At 46.3% G+C, this 27,778-nt stretch overlaps 1 protein-coding gene across 1 annotated transcript in view; it reads right to left on the bottom strand.

Moving 5' to 3' along the window:
* CSMD2 (CUB and Sushi multiple domains 2) overlaps nucleotides 1-27,778 on the bottom strand; it is a 543,202-nt gene that overhangs the window by 98,148 nt on the left and 417,276 nt on the right. Inside the window, 10 exon segments of the mRNA XM_077769466.1 lie at nucleotides 1,846-2,034; nucleotides 7,819-8,028; nucleotides 11,119-11,235; nucleotides 13,204-13,273; nucleotides 13,793-13,911; nucleotides 18,472-18,576; nucleotides 19,873-19,969; nucleotides 20,923-21,047; nucleotides 21,393-21,596; nucleotides 22,747-22,842. Of these exon segments, the coding sequence (XP_077625592.1) occupies nucleotides 1,846-2,034; nucleotides 7,819-8,028; nucleotides 11,119-11,235; nucleotides 13,204-13,273; nucleotides 13,793-13,911; nucleotides 18,472-18,576; nucleotides 19,873-19,969; nucleotides 20,923-21,047; nucleotides 21,393-21,596; nucleotides 22,747-22,842 (1,332 nt within the window).

Genomic DNA, 27,778 nt, shown 5'->3' on the forward strand with positions numbered 1-27,778 from the left:
GAGCTAGGAAATGATGGGAGTATTTCTCTCTCTCTCTCTCCTTATTTTCTCCAAGGTTCTTAGAGTGGTACATTTGGTCTTGATCTAAGATATGAGGATTCTTGTAGTGAAAGCCAGCTAGGTTCAAATCATGGCTAAACCATTTATTGACTAGATGGCCCCAGACATTAATTTAGCCTCTTTCTTCAGGTGTGAAATGGGAATAAGAGTATCTCCATGTAGGACTGGGGTAGTTACAGGTGGTGGTTCTGTAAACTGAGGCATGTAAAATGTCCAGCCTGGTAGTCAGCTCATAGAGAAGGCATTTGCTGTAGAGATATGATCCTCTCTCCCTATTTTCCTGTCCCTTGAAAGTAACACCCAATTTTAGGCTCATTCTGATCTAGGCTTTGGGTAAGGGGTGAAGAGGCCTTGAAGTCTCCATAATGTTCTGATTTAGTCACGAGGGAGGAGGAAAAAGAGCAAACAAACAAACATACAGACAAACCCTCATCCAGACTAAAGAGTATATGTGGCTGGCCATGGGGCAACAAGCAGACATCCGGATGGGGGCGGACCAAAGCAAAGAGAAAGAATCCCAATGCCTCTAGGCAGAAGACAGGTCTCCTGTGAATGCACATGTGTTCCGAAAGGGATATGCATGGACACACCCTCTTTCCTACACATACTGGACATCCACTCAGTGTCAGTGTCAGGCACAGCCTGGGAGACAAAGGGGAGCAAGGATACCATGGCACGTGGTTTTGCTCCATAGCACTCACAGCCCACTGGGATACAGCTAAGTAGACTGGTGTCTTATAGCACAGAGTGGAACACGCTGTCAACATGGAATGCCAGAGGAACAACTGGGAGACCCCTTCTCTGGGCTTGTGAGAGTGGGGAAGGATTCTTGGTATTATTCCTATTAAGATTCAGAGCTGAGGGATGACAAGGCTAAGTAGACAAGGCAAGAGAGGAGAGTGATGTTCTATCAGGGAGGGACAGTGTGTGTTAAGAACCAGAGGCAAGAGAACAAAATACACTCGGATGACTGCAAGTATTTCAGCTTAGCTGGACATAATATCTGTGAGTGTGGCGAATCCTGGGAGGTATGCAGGCACCATACCCTGAGGGTTTGGAATTTACCCCAAGAGAGATGGGGATACCTTGCTGGCTTCTGAGCAAGGGAAAGTCTGGAGTATGTTGATGGTTTTGAAGATGCACACCGGCTACACTGGGAAAAATGGATTGAGGAAGGCAAGGCTGAAGACCAGTGAGGAGCCTCATCAAAGTGGTGGCCTGGATTAAGGCAGAAGCAATGGACAGAGAGAAGTGGATGCATTTGAAAGGTACCAAGGATGTAGAATCATCAAGACTTGGTGAATAAGTCAGATGGGGGAAAGGGAGGTGTCAAAATAAGGGCCAAGTAATCAGGTGACTAGAGGTGCTCTTCCCTAGATGGATTTCCATTGAATGGCAGAAAGATAGTACCTTTAATTTCTAATATATTAGGATTTAGGTACCTCTGGATAAGTAAGGCTCTTTAATAAGTTTTTGGATATATAAGTGTGGATCTCAGGAAAGAGATAAAGATTACAGAGTCTTCCTTTCTAATGGATTGGGACTTCCCAAGGGTTGAGCAGGTATTCCCTTGGCTGTGGCTCACATCTCCTCCAGGTCCTCCCAAGCCTGGCCCAGAAGTCTGTCCCTGGGACTCTTTCCCTGGATAAGCTGGGCCTCTTCCATATGAAAACAGAATGGGCAAGGTTTGCCTGGACTCCCCAGCATGGGAAAGTCCATGGGGCATAGGAGTACTCTGAATCAGTCTCCTTAGAAGGAATCACCAGGGATAAGGGAGGGACATACCTTCACACCTGGGAAGGGGGTGGTCCCAATTCCGGTTGGTGCCATGTTGACATGTGAGGACAGGGTGGCCCATCAGTTGATATCCTGGCAGGCACTCGAAGGTCACTGATTGTCCAACATTGTAGCCAGCTCCCCTCACAATGCCATTGGCAAAAGGCTCTGGGTCTGGGCACTCTTGAAGTTCATAGGCTGGAAAAGATCAGGAGAGAAAGTTACTTTATTCTCTCTGGACATTTTCCCCTCAACCGGAATATAGGAGCAGCAGAAAGTAAGTACAGTGGTGAAGCACCAAGACTTGGACTCAGATGGACCTTTGTCATTTACTAGTTGTTGGCTTTGGGGAAGACATTTTTCTATGCCTCTGTTTTCTCATTTAGAAAATGGCTATTGTGAGGATTAAGTGGGCCATTATATGCATAGCCCTTTATATATTATGACACATAGTAAGAGCTAAATAACTGTTATCAGTTATGACTATCTCCATGGGAGAAGGAAGCTTAGGGAAGACAATGCTAGGTTGAACCCTTATTCATTGAGCACCTGCTTGGGGCTGGGCATTGACCTCCATTCTTTCATGTGGATCGTCTCATTTAATCCTAACAACCATGTTCTAGATCACAAACAAAGGAAGCAGTCATAGGAGGACTTGAGTGGCATCTTTCTGACTTGGAGAAACTAGAACCTTTCAAGATGGAGGGAACTTGGTGGGAGTAAATCAAGCCTGTGATCAGGAGAAAAGCTTTTCAGAGGGAATCACTAGATAAAAAGGAGTATCTGTGACTGTAATACAAAGAAGTCTCTCCAAAGAGCAAGAAAGCTGCTTCCTTGAGAATTGGTGAGTCAAACGCAAAAGGAGATGCCTTAATGGAAGTATCGGAGGCCTGTCCAACAGGGAGGGGGTGCAGAGGGGTTTCCTGAGCATATGTGCACAGAGCACAGTCTCCAATTAATGGGATCCACAGGAAAAAGAACAGCTGTTGTGGCCAGAATCAGGCCCACCCTACACAGGAAATTGGCAGCGTAGGGTAGACAGAGCGTTTGACAGTGGAAATTCTCAGTGGGAGTTGAGATCAAATGAATGCTCCATGGAAGTGGATGCATTCATTACATGTAATAACAACATAAATAACAACGATCACGAAGCTGACATTTCCAGATCCCTCCTTCTGGGGTGGTGACGATGTTGTGTATTTCCAGTCAACATCTTACTGAGGGAGGCCTCAGTGGGAGGAACCTGGCAGGTTTCACTGGGAAATCATTGAGGTGATTGTGTGTGTCAAAAAATGGAGCAGCTATGGTGGGAGTGGGTGGCTGGTCAGCCAAATGAGACATGTGGCCCTGACAGCAGCAGAAGGGTTGGACGATATGGCAAATGACGGTTAGTAGAAGCAGGGAGTCTGCTGCCCAGTGAGGTGACTGAATGAACGGGCTGGGCATCTAAAGAGAAGCCTCAGTGGGAACTTCTGGACCCAGTGATGGTGAGGGGCCAGAAGAGAGCGGCCTCATGCCAGAAGTTAGGAGCAGCCAGAGGGAAAGTCTCTTATAGGAACTTTCTCATGTGGAAGGAGCTGGGCTTTTCAGAAAGAGAGACACTTAAGTGAGAGTCCCTGGACTGCTTTCAAAAATCTCAGAGCCTGGGGGTGCCTGAGTGGTTTAGTCGGTTAAGCGTCGACTTTCGCTTAGGTCATGATCTCACGGTTCGTGGGTTCGAGCCCCGTGTTGGGCTCTGTGCTGACTGCCAGCTCGGGGCCTGGAGCCTGTTTCAGAGTCTGTGTCTCCCTCTCTCTCTGACCCTTCCCTGCTCATGCTGTCTCTCTCTCTCTCTCACCTAGAAATAAATAAAAAAAAATTAAAAAAAAATCTCAGAGCCTGTTCTAGCAGAAGAAGCTTCAAGGGAGAGGTTGGGCCTATAGGCAGAAATGAACCCAAAGAGGCAGAATGATTAGCTTTCCTGAAGAAGCGCTCCTCAGGGAGAGCACCTGGGTTTGCCCCAGATGGAGACGCTATGGTGGGAACAGATACAGTTTTTAAAACAACTTTTTAAAGTTTATTTATTTATTTTGAGAGAGGGGGAGAGAGTGCACACGGGAGGTGCAGACACAGAGAGAGAGAGAGAGGAGACACAGAATCTGAAGCAGGCTCTAGGCTCTGAGCTGTCAGCACAGAGCCCAACACGGGGCTCAAGCTCACAGACTGCAAGATTGTGACCTGAGCTGAAGTCGGACACTTAACTGACTGAGCCACACTGATGTCCCAAGAAGTTTTAATGAAATAAGTTTAGCCTGCCACAATGAGAGGCTCAGTAAGAGTGGCTTATGCTATTAGTAAAAATTTTATGGGAATATTTACCTGAGAAAGGAAAACTCCAGCCTAGGAAGTTCAGAGTGTTTAACAGGAGGAATTTTGAGAAAAAGTAAGGAGTTGGATTTCTTCAAAGAAAGTTACAGGACTACAAAGACCTGGGCCTGCTTGACAGAATGCCTCAGTGGGGACAGGTGACTCTTGGAAACAGGTCTTTTCATAGAGGAAAAACCTGGAGTGAGTGGTCAGACATTGTGTACAAGGTACAGCTCCAAGGGGCTAAGGAGGGTGTAAGTGGAGAATGTGGGCCCACTGGGCAGGGAGAACTATTTGCGCCTGTCATAAATTGGGAGGCCTCGGTGGAAGCACCTGGGCCTCTGGCACTAGACACAACCCAGTCTGAGGGGTTGGGGCCGTCACAAATGAGAAGTCTAATGGAAGCCAAGGACAAATCTGAGGGAGAGCAGCTGCTCTGGCACTAAGCGTGGGCCTGTAGGCATCATTAGGTCTGTGGAGCTTGGGCAGGCCCTGAGGAAGTAGCTGGGCCTGTGACCTGAGGGAAGCCTCAAGGGGAACATCCACCAAGTCATGAAAGTAAAATGGGGGGAGGTGGGCCTGCCATAGAGTAGACATCTGTGTCTCTCACACAGTTGGACCAACTCCTGGTGGAGGTGTTGGGCCTCTGAATGCATACTTAGAACCCCTCTGCCCTATGCCTTGCTTCCTCCCAACAAGGGGAAATCCTCAGAGGGCTGGGCCTCTGAATACGTGAAGCTCCAGTGTGAGTGATGTGCACGCCACAAGGGGGCTGCTAGCTGAGTGTTGGCCTGTGTCTCAGAAGCCTAGGTGGGTGTGAGAGGGACTGAGCTTGAGACCAGGGCTCTGTGAAGATAGTAGGTCTCTTCTAGGGGGAGACATCAATGAACTCTGAGGGACTCAGGGGCACAACTTTTATAGGGACAAGTGGGCTTATCACATGGGGAACACAGTGGGTGTCTGGTCCCATCATGTGGACTCAGTGGGCAGGGCTGTGCCTATCACAGGGGTGAAGGCACAATGTGCCTTCCAATGCCATCCCTGTCACAATGGTAGTGTCATCAGTACTTGCATTTATCCAACAGAAGAAGCTTCAGGGAGAGCACTTGGGCCTGTCGGAGGTGTTATGGGTTGAATTGTGTCCCCTGCCCAAATTCATATGTTGAAGTCCTAACCTCTAATACCTCAGAATGTAACCTTATTTGGAGAGAGGGTCTTTGCCTATCTTTACCTAAATTAAAATGAGGTCATTAGGGTGGGCTCTAGTCCAATATAACTGGTGTCCTTATACAAAAGGGAAATTTGGAGACATACAGGGATGTGAAGCCAAAGATGGGGTGATGTTCCTACAAGCCAAAGAATTCCAGATGGCTAGCAAACCACCAGAAGTGAGGACAGAGGCCTGGGACAGATTTGCCCTCACAGCCCTCAGAAGGAACCAACCCTGCAGATACCTTGACCTTGGGACTTGCCTGTCTCCAGAGCTGTGAGGGAATAAATGTGCATTGTTGAAGCTTCCCCTCTGCGCCCCTGCCCCAGTCTGTGGTATTTTTTACGACAGTCCTAGCAAACGAAGACACAGGGGAAGCCCGAGAAAGGCACGTGTGTGTCCCAGAGGGGAGTGCTGATGATGTGACAGAATGTGGCTGTCTGATGTGTCGTGACCCATTTGACAGCCCACGCCGCCCACGGAAGTTGTGTGCCTTTGGCAGGTACATGCACTCTCAGTTGGGCCCGCCTCTGTGATGAGCCCACACACAGCTTCCCCGGGTGAGGCAGCTCTGTTCCTACCAAGGAGGCCAGCATTCTCTGAGAGAGAAACACAGCGTCTCCCTGCCATGTCATGGGTGTGAGAGGCCCAGCTCCTCCTCCTGAGGTGTCCGAGGTGGTGGCGAGCCCAGCCACACTCCCTGATGTTCCTTCTAAGGAGGCAGTGCCTGTGTAACCGGCCTGCCCAACTGTACCCACCTTATAGAATACCCTTTTCCCTAAATGACAAGCCTGAATCCATGGCCAGTATTCATCTCCGACAGGGGATGAAAAAGCCCAATACCAGAGCATTATGTATGTAGGCCATTCTATATATTTATATAGGAAACACAACCAAGAAAGTCATGACACATTACATATCCTCATAGGTACATATAACATATATGTTTCCATGTCAACAAAGGGAAAAAGATCTGGAAAGATCATATGAAAACAACAGTGATTATTTCTGAGGAATAAGCCTGGGGTTGGAGGCTGTAGACAGAGAAGGCTTGGCCTTGTCTGTAATGCTTTAATTTCTTCCTTCCTTCCCTTCGTCCTTCCTCCCTCCCTTTCCTTTTTTTTTAATTTTTTAATTTTTTTAAATGTTTTATTTATTTCTAGGAGAGAGAGAGAGAGAGAGAGAGAGAGCGTGAGCAGGAGAGGGTCAGAGAGAGAAGGAGTCACAGACTCCGAAACAGGCTCCAGGCTCTGAGCTGGCAGTCAGCACAGAGCCCGACGCGGGGCTCGAACCCACGAACCGCGAGATCATGACCTAAGCGAAAGTCGGATGCTTAACCGACTAAGCCACCCAGGCGCCCCTTCCCTCCCTTTCTTTTTAACAAGGTGAATGTGTTTGTAAACTGCTTATATAATTAAAAATTAAGTTTAAAAAATAAAATTGAAAAACAATACTTATACTATGATACAATTTTGGATAAAATATAATGATATAGTTACATCAATATATGTACAGAAAATAATGGGGCTTTAGTTGGTATCTCTCCACGAGGTGGGGTTGGCGATGGGATTATGGGAGAAGTTTGACTTTGGATGATGTACTCACAAGAACATCTGTAATGTTTTAATTTTTTTATAAGCATGTATTAGATTGGAACAAAGTCCAAAATTACGAAAAAAAAGTCAGCCAAAGAATCTGGAAAAAGGGGTTAGAACCAACGGTTCAGTCAGTCACATTAGGGCAGCATCTGAGGGGGAAGTTGGGCCCATGTGGGGCTGCTGTGTATAGCTACACAGATTGAGTGCAGTGTGCACAGCCACAGGTAAGGGCCCCTCACACAGGGGAAGCATGGGTTGAGGTAGATGGGGTTTGTTCCAGGGAAAGTATGCTAGGAGGGGTGGAGCCTGCCGCAGGATTTCACCTCAGCAAGGTAGAGCCCCAATGAGCATGGTCAGGAAAACCCTCAGGAGGAGTCAACGGGCTTGTCTCATTGTGAAGGCTCAGTGGGCACTCCAGGGTTGTTACCAGAATCCTCTGTCATGTGATAGGAGGAGCTTTGCTGAGAGAAATTGGGCTTGACACACAGGGGAGGACCCAGAGGGACTAAGTAAGCCTATCAAGGCTGAGAGGAAGTGGCTGGCTGGACGCTCAGGGATGCCTGATGGGAAAGCTCAGGGAAAACTGTTGGCCGTTGGGCCTGTAACCCTGGAAGAGGCTTGTCAAAGGAGATTAGATATCTTCATGGGGCCACAGAGACATGCCACCAAAAGGAAGCCTTCATAGATAGGCCTGTTCCCTGCCCCACCCTCCCCACCCTCCAAGCCCTTCTTGGGTTCTCTCTTCCCCTACGTGGAGGGCTGGGAAGTTGGTGGTTGTGGGTAAGAGAAGGGATTGGATAGGAGCAAATGGGCATTCCCTGTCTTTACCTTGATACTCCAGCTTGAATCCTGGCCGGTTCTGGGAGTGGTCGCTGTGGAAATACACAGTGGTCTCGTGGGATGTGGAGAGCAGGGAGCCTGGGAGCTCACTTCCACTGAATCTGCCCATCATGCGGCTGGTCTCGTAGGGGCCATTGCGGATTTCTATGAAGTCGTGGTTGGGCTCGGTGGAGAAGTTCAGGAACTGGATGTGAGCTCCTGGGAGCAAGACCGAGGCAGACAGTGCCCAATGCAATAGCGTCCTGCTTCAAACGTGCGGACTCATAGAAGCCTGCCCTGCCAGACCTCATGTGTCCCCACTGCTCACTTCCTACCCAACCGATTCTCAGAACACAACTCTGGGAGTTACCGTCCAGTCCAGTCTTTTGTCTTGAGGCAGTATTGAACTTAAAAATATATTATTCACTCAGAATAAAGGGCACTGGTCATTCCAGAGCTCCATTCCTAGTCCATTTTATTTTACTGAAAACAAAGCTCAGGGCTAATATTTGATTTGTGGTTCATAAACCTACTATTAGTATAAAGATAGCTTTGCTAAAAGAAAACTTTTTACTTAAAAATACCAGCACCTAAAAATAACTATGCCCAATCAAAAGACATGAAATCCATCATACTGGTATCTTCTAGAACACTTATGACAATCCAGAAATTGGAAGAATACATTGTCAGTGAGGTTTATACTCAGGGATTTTACTGGATTAATCAAGATCTCCTAACCACCTGACAGGTTAAGTGGATCTAATTAAGCCCTTGACTTACATATTAATATACTCTGCAGAACAGAGGTGGGAAGATTGACATTTGTTTACTGGTGAGATTTCTCAAAATTAGATGACCATTAAAAATGATATTGAAGACATATATTTACTGAGCAAATAGGAAAATGTCCACTATGTTAATTGTGAAAATCAGACTGCAAAGTAGCATGCATTATATAATTCTAATTTTGGTATTAAAAAACTAGAAGAATGTTCATCGATTCACTAATAATAGTCACTGAGCATGTGGCATGTATCAGGGCCATGCTAGGCGCTGCACAGGGATGAATAAGATCTACCAGGTCCTTGTCTTTATGGGGGTTACAGTCTAACAGTGAGCACTAAGCTGCTAGTGATCATCTCTGCATGGTGGGGTTGTAGATGGATTCTAATCTTTAAAGTGTTCTTTTTGGTACTTGCTAAGTTTTGTAGAATGGACACATATATGTGATTTTTTTTGCATCTAATTATTTAAATAGAGTAAAGACTTGACTTATAATAATGAGGACTCTTCATGTCTCTTGCTCTCTCCCACTGCCTTTATTCCCTCAACAGAAGGCCACTCTCATGAATTGGAAAGATTTCTTTCAGTTCATGTTTTCTTAATTAATTAATTGCTTTATTTTTTATTAAAAATTTTTTAATGTTATTTATTTTTGAGAGAGAGAAAGAAAGATTGAGTCAGAGTATGAGTGGGGGAGGAACTGAAAGAGAGGGAGACACAGAATCCAGGGTAGGCTCCAGGCTTCAAGCTGTCAGCACAGAGCCCCAGCAGTGAGATCATGACCTGAGCCGAAGCCAGACACTCAACTGACTGAGCCATCCAGATGCCCCTCAGCTCATGTGTTTAGATTCTTAAATATCTGTCTGATTTATTTGTCTTAAACATTTACATAATGTTGTTATACTGTACATATAATTTCAGAAACTTTGTTGTTCAATATTGTGTTTTTCAAGGTTCAACCTTGTTGATATATAAAGTTCATTGGTTTTAACTACATATTAATTAATTCCATTTTATGAATTACTCAACTACACTAATCACTACCCTATTAATGAACATGCAGATTGTTTTCAAAATATGGACAGTTTTACAATGAGCACTTTGGGACACGTCGCCTGCAGCCCATGCATCATCCCAACACTGTGGGCAGCATGTCCATCCAAGGGACTCTTCCAGGATTCCAGGGTTTCTGAATTCAATGGGCTTGGAAAGAACTGGGCATGACCACTGCCATCTAGTGGTAGAAGCTTGTAAATTCAGTGGCTCTTTACACACTGAAACCAGGTGCCATATTAGGGTGGGCGCTGGAGTCCAACCTTCACTTGAAAGCAAGGTCTTCTGTGATTGGACCTTATTCTCCAGAGGCTGAATAAGCACGCAGGCTTTTGAGATAGAGAGCTCTGGTGGCTGAACATCAGGACTTAAAGAGAACAGTGATGTTTTTCCCATTTAAATGTCCATTTTCCTCTGGATGCTTCATTCCTTCCATCCTTCTATCATCTGAGATTCTTGTGGCCCATGTCTGGATGCAGAGCTATGGGGTCTCCCAGCTCCTCTTCCCCCAATGTCTAAAATTTGGAGTTTCCCAAGGCTGCCAAAGTCCTCACCATTTTGTACCCTGATCATCTGTCCTCAGGTTCCTCCAGAAGATGGTTCTAAATATAAGACTCCATCCTCTGAAGGTTCACCAGCCTCCTTCCTCCACTAAGAACAGATTTAAAGTAGGTCAGTTGGATACCTTTCTCTTGAAAGCCCCTTCTCCATCATAAGACCTACTCTAGGCTGAATAGTAAAGGACAAAAATAGGTGGCCTTCATTCCGGAGGTCTCAGAGTGGGAGATCGCAGGCCTATGCAGGAGCAATCTCCTCAGGACATTCTGTCCCGTGGGAACAGGGCAGTGACTCAGGCAAGATGATCCATTAGTTTCACATCAACTCAAATCTTTTATTTCTTCAACAGAGATGTTGGGGTTAAATTATATTCCCAGTCAGGAATGAATCATCAGCAATTAAATTTTGTACCCAGACCGATGTCCTCCACACCCCATCAACCCCTGTGCCTGGCATACTCCATCTCCACACACACAAAAAATCTCCTAATCTTTAAGACCAGCCAGAATGTGCATATAAAGAATGCAAACTCTATATCATATTGACCTTGGCTATATAATTTAATTAGGATGAGAAATTGGATATTGAAGTTAAAAGCACAACTTGAGGTCCAGTCTCTGTAACAGATTTTTTTCTTTTTCAACCATCCCTGAGTAATTTCTCATTCCACAGTCCTGAATTTCGGCTTGCTGCTCAAATAATAATGATGATGGAAATCCCTAAGATTATTTTCCCTATATTTTATGTGCCCAAAGTGTTCATTTCTACCATCCTTAACTGATGTTCACAATCTTACGAGAGGTCAAACATGAGGAAATAGAGAGGCAGAGTGTTATACTGTCTTGGCCAAGGTTATGCTGAATGGTTGCAGGGAATGGTTGCTTTAAGCACTGGGGCCTGGGCGTGAAGACTTACCAAAGCCCACGGGCAGCGCTATTTTCCAGGAGCAGTCCATATTGCTGGGGTAGTTGCCTGGGAAGCCAGGACTCAGGATCACCCCCTCCATCTCTTCCACTGCTCCCCCACACTGCGCTGTGACAATGAAACCAGATAGAAGGTTAGGACAGCATGGAGGAGAATACGGGGCCATGTCAGTATTTGGATGTTCCCTTAGAGCAGCAGCTTTTTAAACCATCCCCCAGTCATAAATCCTCTCGAGAATCCAAAGGAATCTACAGGTTATCTCCTTACACAACTACACACATGGGCAAAATTGAGTACATAGGTAAGTTCAGAAAGGGCTTCCCAGCATCCCAGCACTGCCCAATGGTCCACAAACCCAAATTTTGACTCTTGACCTTGAGCATGCCCTTCGCAGGTCAGTTCCCTTAGCAAGGTCATGCAGTAAAAGTGGTCCGCTCCAAAAGAAGTGTGGCCGTTTCTTATACTGTGCCTCAAATCTCCCTCTGTCCCTGCCCAATCAGCTCTTCCAAGACTAAAGAGAAAGGATGAAGGAAGGGGACTAGCATGGACTGTGTCCCCACTCGGGGCCAGGCACCATGCCATGCTCTTTACAAATATACATTCCCAAATATACATTCTATGGGGTTGGGTGGCCCTACCAGGTGCCCACCCTCAGACTCTGACCTTTGCCCTCAGCCAAAGTGATTGTGATTAGCATTCCACGGAGAACCAACCACGAGGGGCTAGGGCATCTGACAATCCAATCGAGGCGACTTCAGAGTCACCTGAAGATGCAGAGTAGGAGCATAAATAGTGTCTGGTCAGTTGACAACAATTTTTTCCTTTCACATCTTTTAGGAAAATGTCATGTGAGCTTCAAGGGACACGCTTATTATGGAAGCCAGTGAAAAAGGTGGAGGGGAAGGATATGCACTGTCTAAGCAAAGGAATTTTAGCGAGAGGGTAACAAACAGACCTGAATGCAACAGTGCCCAAGTTCAGAGTTGGGGGTTCCAGCATTGACTGCTGGGCTCACAATCCCAATGCTATCACTTCCTGTGTGACTTTGGGTGAATTCTAAACTCCTCCAAACCCCAGTTTCCCTCATTTGTAAAATGGAGCCAATTACAGCACCTATGTCACAGGACTGTCATTAAGTTACCACAGAAAGGACTGTACGTTACTTAGAACAGTGGCTGGTGCACACAGTAAACTGACAACAGCTACTCTATGGCCGGTAACTGCTGTTACCATGAGTGGTTAAGAACTTTGTAATACGTAATGGCGGAAGTGCCTTGCCCTGACCAGTCACATTTCTGACTGCTTAGCAGGTGACCAAACCTTGCACCCTGGTGAGATCACAGAAGGGAAATGCCATTATGCCCAAGTGATGCTCCCTCCACTCACTTTGCTTCTTATCCCAAGGTAAGCCTTGATTTGCACTTTATAGTTGGCTGAGCATCAGAGAAAAGTAGGTTTCTATTCCTAATGGTGCCAATCACTTTCTAATCCTAAAAGCCTTAGTTTTCTTATTTGCAAAAATGAGGGCAATGATACCTCCCCTGAAGAGCTGCTGTGAGGAAACATGTAGCGCTGTGACCTGCACATAACAGACACTCAATAAACATCACATTCCCTCTCCCCCGACCTGACGATAAGCTTCTGAGACCTTGTCTTTTCTTGTATCCATGGATGTCTTCATCATTGCTAAGCACAGGGTAAGAAACCCAATCAAGCTAAGCCCTTGGTTCACATGTAACCTTCCACATTTATTAGTGGATTTTATCTATCTGTCCCATGAAAAGTCATAGGGGAAGGCCTCAATTGCTCAGAGTTTCCATTCAGGCTTTGGTCAATTATCTGAATCAGCATGGTCATCATATTTTCGAATGGGCAAGCCTCCTGTGATTTTCGATTGTGAGGACGAAGGTTTGCAAAGGTCATGACTGCCCATCAGCCTAAAACTACTATCTTTGCATAGACTCAGAACACCAACCTGTCTTTTGATTTGAACTTGATCCCAATGATATGTCACTGAGCTCAAATCCCTGGTAGAAAATGGGTAAGAATGAACGGAAAAGGTCAGGGCTCTCTTACCAATACAGAGTGGCGGAGGGTAGTTCCAGCGGCGCACGGTTCCAGGCATGCAGGAGATGTGGGCGTGGCCCTGGAGGAATCAGGAACAGGGGTGGGCTAATTGCCCCCGTGGGCACAATTGTATGTACAACTCAGAAGAGGGGGTTTGTTCAGGGGCCTTGCATTGAGGAACAAGATACGCAAAGATACACGAACCCTCTGTGGGGTGGGATGAGGCAGAGGGAGAGAGACTTCGGGGAAGGATGCTTTATTAACAGCCATTACTAAAGAATTCTCATTACTAAAGGTTCCTTGTGAGACTCCTTTAATTACCAGATTCCCTCATGGCCTTCAAAGGAAGATTAAATTTTCCTGAAGTCTAATCACACCGAAACTTTGCAGGAACACATTCTGAGGCTGGCTTGTGTTAAATCGCCAAAGTCAGCAAAGCTTGTCTTTTGCATGAACAGCTCCGGGAAAGGACAGTGGTCCCAGGAGACCTCAGGGTCTTCTCCCTTTTCTTTGGTGACTGCGGCTGGGCTGGCATGAGTCTGGCCCAGCACATCTCAGGGGACACCTGTTTCCTGCCCTGGGTGTCGAGGGGAGGTACCTGGAGGGCATATCCCGGCTCGCACTGGAAAGAGACGACATCATTCACCAGGTAGCGCTCGCCGGTCTTCACCCCGTTACTGGGCACAGCGGGTTCTGGACAGCTGCTCAGGCCCACCGCTAGATGAGACAGAGGCAAACAGAAAGGAGAATGGAGAAGCCCGGCAGGTCAGTGCACTGGTAGGCAGAGGGTGATGCTGGCGGCAAGGAGGAGAAAGGGCTCTAATTTGTGCTTTCTCTGCCCTCAGCCTCTAGGCCAGTGCTAGCCTTCAGAGCGCGCAAAGTCAGAATATTTATGTGGCTCAGAGGCTCGACAGAGGCTGCTTGGGGCAGGCGGGCATCCCGTGGGCCATGTGGCTGCCCCCTGGGCTCAGCAGAAGTACTCTGGAGCAGAGAGCTAGGGAGATGCCCACCCTGACTCCAAGCCCCCAGACCTCTTCACCAGGCTTCTCCCTCACTACTCCCAGACCCCCAACTCCCCTCTATTTTCCTTGCCTTATGAAGACAATTCCTGGGGACTATGACACTGGGAGAGGAGAAAGAAAGGCAAGGAAGAAGGAGAGCAGTTATCAGAGAGAAAGACCTGTGTATTCATGGGGCTCAGAAAGTCCCACTCTCTGGGACAGACTGCCCGGAAAAAAGTTTGCTAGTAGATGAGACCCTCTGCTGCCTTATTTCTTCTGTTGTATTTTTAAGATGAGGCCAGCTCCTTTCTGGAAGCAGTACTGAGGGCTCCTCACACTTGACACCCACAGTCAGTCTTGGCCCTGTCTCACTGGCAAATCTCTCACAGCTTTCCTCTCCTTCCATGCCCTAGGCCATCCTCTACTCACAAGGAACTGGCATTTCTTAAGCTCTCTCCTTGAATCATGGACTTCCTTATTCAGCAATTCAAAATGGGTCCCCATCAAGTGTTATATGGAATTTCACCCTCTCATGGGGCATTCTAGGACCATCATGATCTTGGTCCCATCCCTTTCCAAGATCACCTCTAAGGGCACTGAAATGTTCTTCCACTCTCCTTTCTTGAGATTTCAAATTCATCTGCACTCATTTGGTCCTTCTTATATAGCCAGCATTTGCTAGGACACAGTACTTTGCTAGGGCATCCATCCTAAGCTTCCTCATCGTGGCCCTCCTCACAGCTGCCCACCCGCTATCATCACTGGAGCAGCACTTGCTGAGACTTCCCACAAGCAGAACTGGGGCAGGTGTGTCACACACATCATCTCATCCCTTGAAGGAGTCTTCACATCCCATTTCACAGGCAACGATGCAGGCCAAGAGGCGCGGAGATGTGCCCTTAGCAAGCCATAGAGCCGGGATTCCAACCGAGCCCAGTCTGACTCCAGGTCTGTCCAAGTGGAGGTCAAACTCACAGGTGACATGATCTCATGTGAGACCCAGCCCTGCTCTCTCCTCTTCCCGCCTCTCCTGAAATCATCTTCATCCTGCTTTGAATTCCCTCTTGGTGGAAACCCACAGCAAATGGGACTGGGGCATCTCCTGACTGGTGGGCTTCACGCCTCTCCTGTACCCTGCAGGGGCCCCTCTGCAGGTGCAGACACTTAAGATGCAATAAATAAATAAATGAATGAATAAATAAGAGGCACTAAAAAAATCGCCATGTACTGATGCATGGGACTTGCAGTGTGGTTTTCCAGGGACGAGGGCTAACAGACTTCATGGTTGGGTCTGATTCTAGGCACTTGCACGGCCCAGAGAGTTTGGGAGGGGGCAGCCCCAGCCTTCCTGTCAGATTCCTGGTAGATACTTTCTGATAGATAGTCTTCCTAGTAGATCTTCCTAGTAGATCGCCTAGTAGATCTCCCAGATCTCCCAGATCCCTTGGGAGATCCAGGCTCCATTTGGGAAGCCATATGTATGCAGAGCCTGCACAGAGCCAGGTGCTTGTGGAAAAGGAATGGGAAGGGCTGGCCAGCCTGGGCCACCAAGCACAAGCCCCATCTTCTTGTGTGGCAGCTGATGAATCCTCATTCCACTTTGAGAGCTGAGAGTCGATGTGTGCATGAGATAACCACATGTGCTTTTTTTCCCCTCTGAGGAAAATTTGCACATGACAAAACAGACATATCTTACATGTACATTTGCTGAGTTTTGACAAATGCATGCACCTGTTTAACCCAAATCCTTATCAAAGCCACACAACACTGCTCACTCTTCTAGAAAGTTCCTTTGTGCCTCCCCCAGGCAATTCCTGGGTGCTTTTAAGAAGTGAATGTGATTCTTGGAAATGAAGGCTGTTTGGACCTATGTCCACAAATCTCAGTAGCTGGGCTAAAGGCCCCAAAGACAATATTAAAGCAATCATTAAGCTGAATTTGAAGTACTTCATCTTGGCTGTCATCTTGTCTCTTTCTCCCCACTCCTCCCTGCACTTTAAGTATAATGCAACCAGCATTTAGTGGGGTGACCACAGCTTAGTAACCTGAGACATAGTGACCAGTAGAGAAATACGGGCAGAGAGAGGAGTGGGGGAGGAGGCGACAGCAAAAGAATGTGGTAGGAGAGAAAAGTGCAATCCAAGAGAGAAAGAAAGAGGGAGACAGAGAAAAGTCCATTCTAATTTCTCTTACACTGCACAGCTTGACTTTACTTAAGCCAAGCTTACAACAAAGGAAGAATTATTATTTTTTTTATCATATGCAAGCTATTGCTTTAGAAAGCATATTGTTCTATTTCCATTTCAACTAAATCAACATTAAGTGAGTCATAGCAGTAGATATGATTTTTCAGTACCCTTCAAAACCATTTACCTCCACAGTCGCAGTTAGCCCTTCCCTTCTGCATTCTCTTTGTAGATTGTCAAAAATTAACAGAATAGTAGGTTAACAGAACAAAAACGGTTTTGGCTCCTAGGAATTTCAGTCACCAAATACTAATGGGGACCTCAATTTTCCCTCAGCCCTTCCCACCATCAGAGGACAATGCATGATAAACATCAGCTATTGAGAAAACTACTGGTTCCCTTGAACACCATTACCACCACCACCAACAAATTGAGAAGAGGTGAATTTTTTTTTCTGGTAATGAGGCAGCAGAATGATAAGAGGAAGTATATCTTTGGAAGAAGAAAGAAAAGAAAAGATTTTAGGGAACATTTAAGGATTCAAGCTAAAATACTAAATAAAGAAACAAAATTGGACAGAACAGAGAAAAAAGGATAAAAGAAAAAAATGTAAACTATTTGGGAAACCCAGACTACTTTAGTCCACGAGGAGTGTGAAGCCTTTGAGGTCTGCAGAGAGGAAGGTCTCAGAAGTGCGTGTCCTAGCCTCTGCTCCTCAGGTTCCTTGCTTCAAGCTGCCTGAGGTCTTTCCCACCAGGTGCCCATTTCAGTTCTTTCAGGCCACGGGCATCCTGGGATCCAGCGAATCCTCTCCCAACCATCTGGATAAAGCTCATTCATTCTGGAGATCAGCCGGACATTTGCATACCTCGGTGTCGACCCTACCAGGCCTCTGGCAACAACTGGGGCTTCCATTGCATGGGCCCATGCTGTCAAAGATGGTCAAGCCAACTCTATCTTTCCACATTTCTTACTTTTCATTCCACACCTAATTTGGGCATCCCCTTCTGTAAGGTCTCACCTGGCCAGGCTTAGCTCCCCTCTTCTGCACTTTCTTAGCACATTAGGTTGCACGAAAATTATTGCTCCCTTGTCCATCTATCCCCCTAGATTCTGTGTGTTTGAGGGCAGAAGCCATGTATTATTCACCTCTGTTCTGTAGGCATCTAGCACAGGGCTTGCCACATTGTAGCCACTCAATGTTTCCTCATGACACTGACCTCTCCACCTGTCCCAGGTAGAAGTGACCATTCTCTCCTCCAAACTACTACTCTACCATTTGGGGACATACAGGAGAGCACCTGTAATATTTTAATGCACTCCTGTATCCATGTGTCTGCCTCTCTTTAATGGACTTTGAGAGGACTTGACCACCTTGATCTTATCCAATCCTAGCAAAACCCAGCAGAACACCTGGCCCACTGTAATCGCTCAATAACTATTTGCTGGATGAATGTATAACAAGTACTTTTGTCTACCTGTTCTCTCTTATACCCAGTGGGGAAGGGGAACGGCAGACTGTTCCAGGATAACAGTCTCCCAGCAACATCCCAAAAGGCACATCCACAAGCCTTTTTCTTTTAAGAGTTTTTCACTGTGATCACTTCCGGACACTGGAAACCAGGATGTAAGGTTCTGAGCGTGGAGGGAGAAATCTGGTGCAAGAGGAGTGAAGTTTCTAATGAGGACAGGAACTTCAAGGCGGGTGAATCACAGGACCGGGGGTTGGAGAGGACAGGGTTTAGGACCAGGGGAGAGCACTTGCATTTTCTTACATCCCAAAGTATACACTGGACTGAGGCCGATGACTGTGCTCCCTTCCTATTCCTGGTGTGGACAGAGGGAAGCCCGCAGGTGTCAGAATAGCGGACACTGGGGTGAGAATCCTGGCTCCATCACTTAACTGGCTGCGCAGTCTTGAGGAGTTTCCGACCTTCCCTGAGCTTCAGCGTCTTCCTCTAAGTCTGTGGTCAGGCTTATGGGGGGTGGAGAATACACAGCTCCACCATGACCCCTGCTCACTGTGAGTCCTTGATACCTGTCAGTCCCCACCCTGGGCCCTGTACACAGCTGAAATTTGGGATCCTCACTTTTGTACTCCAAGTGGAAGCCGGCTGCTGACACGCTGATATCTGAGTAGAAATGAAGGTAGAGCTGGTTGGAGGTGCTGTTCAGAAGGGCAGGCACAGTTGTTCCTAGGGCAAGGAAACAGGGACCATTCACCATTAGCCACCCCCAGCCCCCAAGCTCCTTCCTGTATCTCTTGCTTTTGCTACCTGCTGACACTCTGCTCCCAAGACCCTCAACCATCCCCAACTATCAAACTTGCTACATGACAAATTAGCAGCCCCTGAGAATGCTGGGTCTCCAGTGGCTGAGGGATAGGGGACCTCAAACAGCTTTATGCAGAAGGAGCGATGGGAGAGCCATGTGCCAATAGTAGGGGGGGTTCCATAGGCAGCCTAAGAGTTTGGTCCCTTTCCAGCCATCTGCAAATAACTCTCACGGGTATAATTCTCTAGGCAATCCAGGCAGTGTAGACAGTGTATATGGTGCACATGACTCCTTTTACATCTTGGCAACATGGAATTCTGAAGCCTGAAAGACCCAGATAATTGTCCTGGGCATTGGGCAGAAGTACACACCACACTCAGTGAGAAGTCTGCTATTGGTAATGGTGTAGCCAATTTGGAAAACAGTTTGTCAGTTCTCCCCCAAATTTAAATATAGAGTTATCATAACCCAGGAACTCCACTGTTAGATGTATATACCCAAGAGAAATGAAATCATGTCCCACAGAAATTTCTACATGGATGTTTATAGCAGCATTATTCATAATTAGCCAAGTGGAAATGACCAAATGTCCATCAACTGATGGATGGGTAAGTGAAATCTGGTCTAGCCACACGGTGAAGTGTTGACACCTGTTACAACATGGGTGGGAGTGGGCCTTGAAAAATTATGCTGAGTGAAAAGAAGCCAGACCCAGAAGGCTGCATATTGTAGGATTCCATTTATATGAAATTTCCAGAACAAGCAAATCTATAAAGATGGGAAGTAGGTTGCCAAGTCGTGGTTGCCAAGGGATGGGGGAGGGGGAGCGATGGGGAGTGCATGCAAATGAGTACCTGGTTTCTTTCTGGGGTGATGAAATGTTCTGGGATTAGATAGCAGTGATAGTTTTAGAATCTTGTGAATATACTAAAAACTACTGAATTGTACACTATCTTTTCACGTAGCATTATTATCATTTTATTATTGAGCTATAATTGACGTATAACATTATATTAGTTTCAGGTGTGTGACATGAGTCAATATTTGTATATTTTGTCATATAATCACCAAAATGCATCCAGTTAACATCTGTGAATTGTACCCTTTAAAATGGTGAATTTTGTGGCATGTCAACTAGATCTCAGTGGTGATGATGATGATGATGATGAAGTCTACCACTGCCCTCTGAGTTGAGGTCTCAGGACGCCCCGCCTCACCTGAGAAACTCCCCAGCATGGTAACAGTGTTGTCTGCACCGTCAAATACCTCCAGAGAGTCCCAGTTCTGCTCTGTGACAAAACTGATGACTTGAATCTGGGAAGGCAGAGGGATTGAATTGTTGGTTAGGCAGCCTATGTCTGTTTCTCTCTGCCTCCTTTCTTCTCCATTCATGTAGTTAATTCCATTATTGGAACTGTCAGTCTGCACCTGACATTGTGCTAGGTCTTTCCGGTAAGACTAAGATGTAGTTCCTACCCCCGAGGACCTCGTTGTCCAGTGGGGGGGCAAGGATGTAAAACGAAGGACTGTAAGACAGTGGGGTCCTTTGTCAGGCAGAGAATAGGGAAAGGAAATTTCAGGAAGCAGGGATACTTCAGTTTGAATGGCCTCCTCCCCATCTCTGAAACTTTGCTTGGGTTTTCCTACTTCCCGGTCTGGATTGCAGCAGACATCCTGTAGCCATAAGCCAGTAACCCACTCCTGGCCAGACCTGCCCACCTTCGGTCCCTGCTTGCTACCTCTCTGTTGGCTCTAGTTGCAGGCTCTAGTCCTCCTCCGTGCTGCCATACCAGTGCTGGGGCCTTCTCCACTTGGGTCTCACCACTGGGTACCAGGTGTGGCCCCTGTTCTGCTCCTACAGCTCAGGTGGCAGGTATGACACCTAGGTATGTGTCTGGGGCTCCTCCATGCTCCATCTGTTTGCTCTTTCCCCTTTCCTGCAATGTCCCCTCTTCTATCGCCCGTAATCTTGAGAAAAGAACCCTTCAAGCCATCTGAAAAACATCTATGAATCTTGCCCAACCTCTGTATCCCAGTTCAGGCCCGTTTCCTCTTGTGGGTTTCCCTGATGGCACAAGCCCATGCCACCCCTTCTCTTTCACGAGTTACCCGGCTCTCTCTTCATACCCCCTGAAGCTTCTGGGCCTGGAGCTGTTGAGTTTTTCTACTTGTGGGCCTCCCCTCCACATCTGGCCTGAGGGGCAGGGACAGGGTTGAAAGGTCTCCTCCCAGCCACCTGTCTGACTGAGGCATATCCTAGCCCTTACCTGGATGCCAGCGCCTTCAGGGACCATGATCTTCCACACACAGTTGAGGCTGTTGAGGTAGGGCTCTGGGAAGCCGGGGGACAGGATGGTGCCCCTGCGCTCTGTGAGGTTGCCTCCACACGGCACTGGGAAGGAGGCAGTTCTGGTCAGAGGTTTCTCCTGCTTGTCTTTGTGGGTCCCTCATGGGAGCCTCCCCAAACACTCCTCCAGGGCGTCCCGTGCGGGCTACTGGCTTCTCCCATAGGTCTCCAACCCTGCTTCTTCCATGGCTCCTGTCCCTATAACCTTCCTTCACGCGCATCCCTCCCCCAGCAACCTCAGCTCCTCCTTGCTGTCTACATACCCGACCCCCAGGACTAGTGATTTGGCCTGAATGGGACACCTTATTTAAGTTATGCTGGTGGGCAGGGGCTGCTGTTGGGTGTCACTGGCCACCCCCTCCCCAGAGTCCTGGTTGTCCAGGTACTCACCCACACAGGTAGGCGCTGATACATTCCACTGGGCCAAGGCCCCGGGAACAGGGAGGCACTCGATTTCTGGGGACCCCTGCAGGGCATAGCCGGAGTTGCAATCGAAGCGGACGATGGCCCCCACCGAGAAGTCACTGCCCAGCCTCTTGCCATAGCGGGGTTCCGGCACAGAGCTGCACTGCGTGGCGCTCGTTCGGGGTACCGCTGCGGGGGACAAGGGCACTGAGGGGCAGGCCTAACCCCTCTGGAAACTGGCCCAGGGATGGACACACAATGGGACTGGAGCTGAGACAGTCTGGATGGAACCCTGAAAGGCTCTGAGCACTTTCAGGGCAGGGGCAGGAACTTTCCAGGACAATGACCATTTTACTGAAACACAGTTGGACACACAAGGTGGCAGCACAGCTTCTGGAAACCATGGAAGGCAGACTTTAGGCCCAGTTGTGTTCTATGGCTTCCCCATGTTCCCTCCCACTATCACTATCCCGCCTCCCCTTACAGGGAATATGGCCTTTCTTCCTCTATTCACCCTACCCTGGCCTCTGCCCAGGGCTCTACTCTCATGACCTGAATCTGAATCTCTCCTCCCCCCGCCCACATGGTGGACAGGACCCTTTAACCCATGCCCCAGTTATGCCATCCCTCTGTGGCAGAGGAGTACAGCTCTTCCTGGGCAGTGGGATGAATGGGCCTTTGAAAAGTGGGCTTCCTTCTGGATGAGAGGTTGGGGCCTGCACGTGAAAGCCAGGATGCTCCAAGACTCTGCCTTTCAAGGCCAGTAAGGAAGGAAGGGGACAGATATTGATCACCTCCTTGGTGCCAACTACTCTGTGAACTCTCTTAACTCCATCAGTGAGGTAATATGCTTATCCTCATTTTATAGGTGAGCAAACGGGGGCTCTGAGGGGTGGAGTAGCTGGTTCCCAGTTAGAAAGTGGCAGGGCTTGGGATCTTAATCCCAAGTCTGTGTTTTTCCCACACCTTTGTTCCTCTGTGCCTTGCAGAGGAAACCAAACTTCATGGGAGAGAGTCTATGTACAAGGCCTGAGCTGGTCATCCCAATGCCACTGGGACAGTGCCAGGCGGCGGGGGAGGGAATGGGCAGGAGTTAGCTTCTCATGTCTGATTTTTCCCCTCATTCAACATGGAGTTTGGGCTAACAATTGTCTGTAGGGTAAATGAGTATCTAAATTCAACTGAATTTCAAGGAACTTCCCTACAAATCAGTAACTGTCCCCACATACCCTAAGACTGAGGCCCAGACTTAAGAGGTCAAACGTCTGGGTTCTTTTGGTCAGGGAGTCACTAAAGAACTGAGATGTCTTCACACCTTTCATATCCATGCCCTGCATACCTTGGTAGACAAAGTGGAAGCCTCTGGCTGGTGCTTGGCCTTTGGCACTGAACTTAATGAGAACTTGATTGGAGGTGGCCAAGGGCAGCGATTCTCCTGCCGAGATAAGGGGCAAGGAGGAGAGGAAGACAGTAAGTCCAGCAGTCAGGGCCAACAGAAAAAATCCTGGCCAGGAAGGAGGGGCTGCCCATACCCCTCCACAGCAATTCCTTCCATATCCCAGGTCTTCCTGAAATAAAACCTCACATTCTTACTACACTTTACAGTTTAAAGTTTGCAGAAGGCTTTAGCATCCATGGTTTTACCTTGATCTAGGGTCATCACAAGACTGGCATGATAAGAGTTCAGTGCCCTCATTGAACAGGTCAAGAAAGAGAGGATCAGAAAGATTAAATGACATTCCTAGAAAGGAGAAAGCTTTCAGACATACATTGGCCCACAAGGATGAGGAGAATGGCCATTACCAAACTGACTGGTGGTTTACTTGGAACATTGACATTAAAAAGAAAAATGGCATCAGCTTCTGGGAAAGAGGGTGATGTGAATATCTGAAAGTAACTGGCCCTTCCCAGATCCTTTAAAATGACGGATAACCACAGCGATTGTATAATTTATTGCTCACACCAGGACGCTTTTGAGAGTCAAAGGGCATGTTATTAATAATCATGCCAGGACAACCAAAGCAAGATGTATTGCCACCCAACAGATAACACACAGCTTAGGGAAGATCTGCATGGGCACAGGACACCTTTATATCAAAAGATAAAGTTATATCTTCTCCTTGATGTGGTGCAGATGGACAAGAGTAAAGATAACACCAGCTGGACCTACAGCTGTGAAGTGCAGTCACTTTCTTGAGGCAGCTGAGAGACTGGACTATGGTTCAGCAGGTAGTGGCATGGCTGCTCTGCATTGCTGCCCCTCCACAGCCTTAGGGACCCCTGAGATGGCCGCTGACCCCACCATCAGAAGGGAGGCTGTGGCTGCAGACAGCCGGGCTAAGTCTCCACTGCTGGGAGGAGCAGTGAGGGCTGGAGTTGGGACCAGCCATGGAGCCACTGGGAGGCACATCTGGGGCCCGCCAGTGCTTCCAGAAGGCCCACGTGACACTATTGGCCATGGAGAGTGGAGAGTTTTACACAGCACACTATCTACACGTGACCCAGATGGCTGGGCCTGGCTAGGAGTCATTGCTCCAGATAATTTCTGCCTGCCAAAGCAAAATGAAAGTCATGAAGAAAAAGCGTATCTTTATAATCACCACTGTCTCCAGCTCTTTAATAGATGTGAGCAGAACAAAACTAGTTTTCCAGGCTCCCATTGTCTGCCCCAATATGTGGACTAAGACTCCTGTAAACTCTCACAAACTCATTTCAACTTCTAAGCCTGGATATACACAGACCTCCCTCCCCATGGAAAAGCACATAGTAAAATCCCTGGACAAAAGACAAGCTCCCAAAGTTTTAAGGGTGAAAACCACTCAGAAATCAAACTAAACATTTTAATGTGAACTACAGGAAAGAACAGGCAAATATCTCAGAAGATTTTCAGTTGTGGTTGCCATAAGACTAAATCTAGCATTGCATCTGTGAAGTCAGAGAGGGCAGCCATGCCAAAGGAAAGTTCTGAGATCAATAAAGCCTTCAAAAACGAGAAGCACCAGTATGTGGCAGCTGGATTCTTCAGAAATTGAACAGGGAAGTAGAGATTAAATTGGGGGAAATTCTTCCAGAATCCACAGGAAAAGGATAAAGAGATGAAAATAATGAGAGAAACCACAAGCAACATGGAAGATAAATCAGAGGAACTCCAATGTGCATACATCAAGGATGAGAGAGGGAGGGAGGGAGGGAGGGAGAGAGACAGAGAGAGAGAGAAGACAGGAGAAATTGAAGAAGAAGGAATTTAAGAAAGAAGATAACTTTCCTAAGCTTAAGAAAGTCCTGAGGTTCACACTGCAATTGTTCTCAAAGTGCCAGATGTAATTAATGAAAAGAGATTTCCATTGCAACCTTTCCTAGTAGGCTTTCAGATTTTAAAAATAAAATTAAAAAAATATGAATGCCATCCAGAGGGAAAAGAATGGGTTACCTATGAGGGTAAAGAATCAGGTTGGACTCCTCTTGTCTGTAATATTAACTGTTGGAATGAAGTGGGTTGGTGGCAGGAGTTTTGAAAGAAATTTGTGACCCGTAATTTCATTTACAATCAAGTTGTCATTCATATGGTGTGTCAAAGGAAAGACATACTCATACACACAAGGTGACAGAAAGTACTGCAGTGACAAGCCTACTAAAAAGAAATGAACAGAAGTAGGGAAATAAAAAACTCTCAGGGATAAAGACAACCAGGAAAAGATAGCTAAACCCGAGTAATTATTGTCAGTGAGGTAGCAAAACTAAATGTAGAAGTAGACACTTGTTCTTGGGGAAGAAGTCCATAATTTACAAAGAATTTACTAATAGCATTCATAATTCTAAATGTATATTTTAAAAAAGCCTTGGAAATTAGAGAGGGGTCAGACAGGAATGGAAAAGAAAGCAAATCAAAACAAAAAGCCTCCCAAAACCCACAAAGAACAAAACCAGATGACAGATATCAGACCAAATGCAAAATAAGTAAGTAAACATCTTCAAGGAAATGAAAAAAGATGTATCAGGCAAAAACAGATCCTAAAATGGCTGGAAACACAAGAAGATCACAAAATATCACAGTTGTAGTGGGACGTTTAAATGAACAAAATCCATGGTGTTTGATATGTCAAATAGAGAAACAAAATGAAGACTGTTGAGTAGTGGTCCTCAAGCTTTTTGCCCCCTCAACACACCTCAGGACAGGGACACACTACTTCCATCAGCGTCAGCGGCTCCTCATCAGGGTTTCTCCGGACAAGGAATAAGATGATCTGAGGATGTTGATATTGATATCTATAGGTCTTATATCACCATCCATCCATCCATCCATCCTTATTTCTTTCTAGCCATTGGTCCTTTACATCTATATGTGTACTTGTATCTATATCTACATTTACATATATGGGTCCTAAATGTATATACGTATCTCTCTCTCTCTCTTTCTCTCTCTCTCTCTCTCTCTGTCTCTCTGCCTGTACCAATGCTTTTATATTTATACCTAAACTTATACCTCTATTTACTTATATTGAAAATCATGAGGTTTTAAGAAAGCATCCTACCCCAAGGGATCCTGACTTACACTCCTGGCTGGGTGTGCATACGTGGGGTGTTGATATCAAAACTCATTTCATTGAGAACCATTGATAGAATGGATTTGAATAATAAAACTGAGTAAGATTAGTCTAATGGCTATTACAAAGCTAATTTAACCCTAACAATAGCTGTAGGAGGCAGAGGTTTTCCTCTCTGCATTTTACAGCCAGGGGAACTGAAGCTCAGAGTGGTCAAGCATCACTGGGCCCACAGGCACCTAGCTGGCAGGGGAAGGCTGAGATTAGGAGCCAGGTAGTGAGGGTTGGGCCTGAGATACTCGTCTCTCTGTGGCCTCATGACCGCACAGAGGACATACTCTCTTCTTAGATAATTAAGGAATTTTTTAAAAAGTGTCTTTGGCTACAGAGACGACCTCATTTAATCCCCCAAGCGGAAATGGTTCAGGCTATATTCTCTCACCGTGTGGTAACAAAATTAGAAATTAACACAAATGTTTAAATGCAACAAGAACAAGATTCAGGTTCCTGGAGGAAAAGAGGAGGCAGCCTTAAACGACTCTTGAGCAAAAAGAGGGAAACATGATGACAGATTATTTAGAAAGTAATGAGGAGGACAATAGGGCATGACAATTCTTACAGCATGAAGCCAAAACTATGCTTAGAAGTCAATGTGGTTCTGTAAACATGCTCTTCATTACACAGGGAAAATAACAAAGCTCTCAATTCAAGGGGTTAGCATAAGAAAAACAACGTAATCTGAAGAAAAGCAGGAGGAGAGGCATTATGCAATAAATGCACAAGCTAATTAATTAAAAAATAACAAAGGCCACAGAAGAATTGATAAGTAAAAGAAAAAAAAAAAGAAAAAAGAAAAAAAAAGAAAACGAAATGAAACAACACAAAACCTCTCATCTAGGTGGTAAAAGAGGGGTTGCTACACATAGAACCCTTGGCCTGTAAAGGCAGCGGATATAACCTCTGACACCAAGGAGGTTAAACAGTATCATAGTTTATGATATAACCTATGTTGCTGAATTTAAAATAATTACAAAATGGGTTTTTTACTAAAACATAACATATCAGCATTGATCTTAGGGTCATATACCTGAATAGACCAATAACTATGGAAGAAAATAAAAGAAATAAACACTGATAAGAAGAGATAAAATAATAAGACAAATTTATTTGTAGAAGGTATTGCTTCTTGCCTAAAGGGCCCAGGAGAAATCAGCCAGCAGTGTTAGCATTATTACAGAGGGTTCATTGACTTTACAAAAGTCAAAACACTAGTTTTCTAATATACTAACAAAAGTAAAAATTACGAGTCTTCTAACATACTAGCAAAGATCAGTTAAAAATATAATGGGAGGAGGGGAGACCAGTTCATAGCAGCAACAAAAATGACAAAAATTGCCATCCAATATCTAGGGGTAAAGTTAATTAAAAAAATATTGCCAAAGCAAAAATTAGAGGCCCTTTCCCAAGGTTACAAAAGATACATGAATGGAGAGACATACCATGTTCCTGGATGGGAAGAAGGGTTACTGTTATAAAGATATGAGCTCCCCCATTAACCAAAATTTAATTTAAGGCCAATGAGAGTTTTGAAGCAATTTTTTTTTGACTTGACAAAATATTTCTAGAAGTTATTTGGAAGCAAAAATAAACAAGAACAGGGGTGCCTGGGTGGCTCAGTTGGTTAAGCATCCAGGGCATATGGGTGGCTCAGGTCATGATCTCATGATTCATGAGTTTGAACCCCAGGGTGGGCTCCATGCTGGCGGTGCAGAGGCTGCTTGGGATTCTCTCTCTCCCCCTCTCCCTCTCTCCCTCCCCCCTCACTCT

This window comes from Crocuta crocuta, unplaced genomic scaffold, assembly GCF_008692635.1.
Source record: "Crocuta crocuta isolate KB4526 unplaced genomic scaffold, BGI_CrCroc_1.0 scaffold351, whole genome shotgun sequence".
NCBI lineage: Eukaryota > Metazoa > Chordata > Mammalia > Carnivora > Hyaenidae > Crocuta > Crocuta crocuta.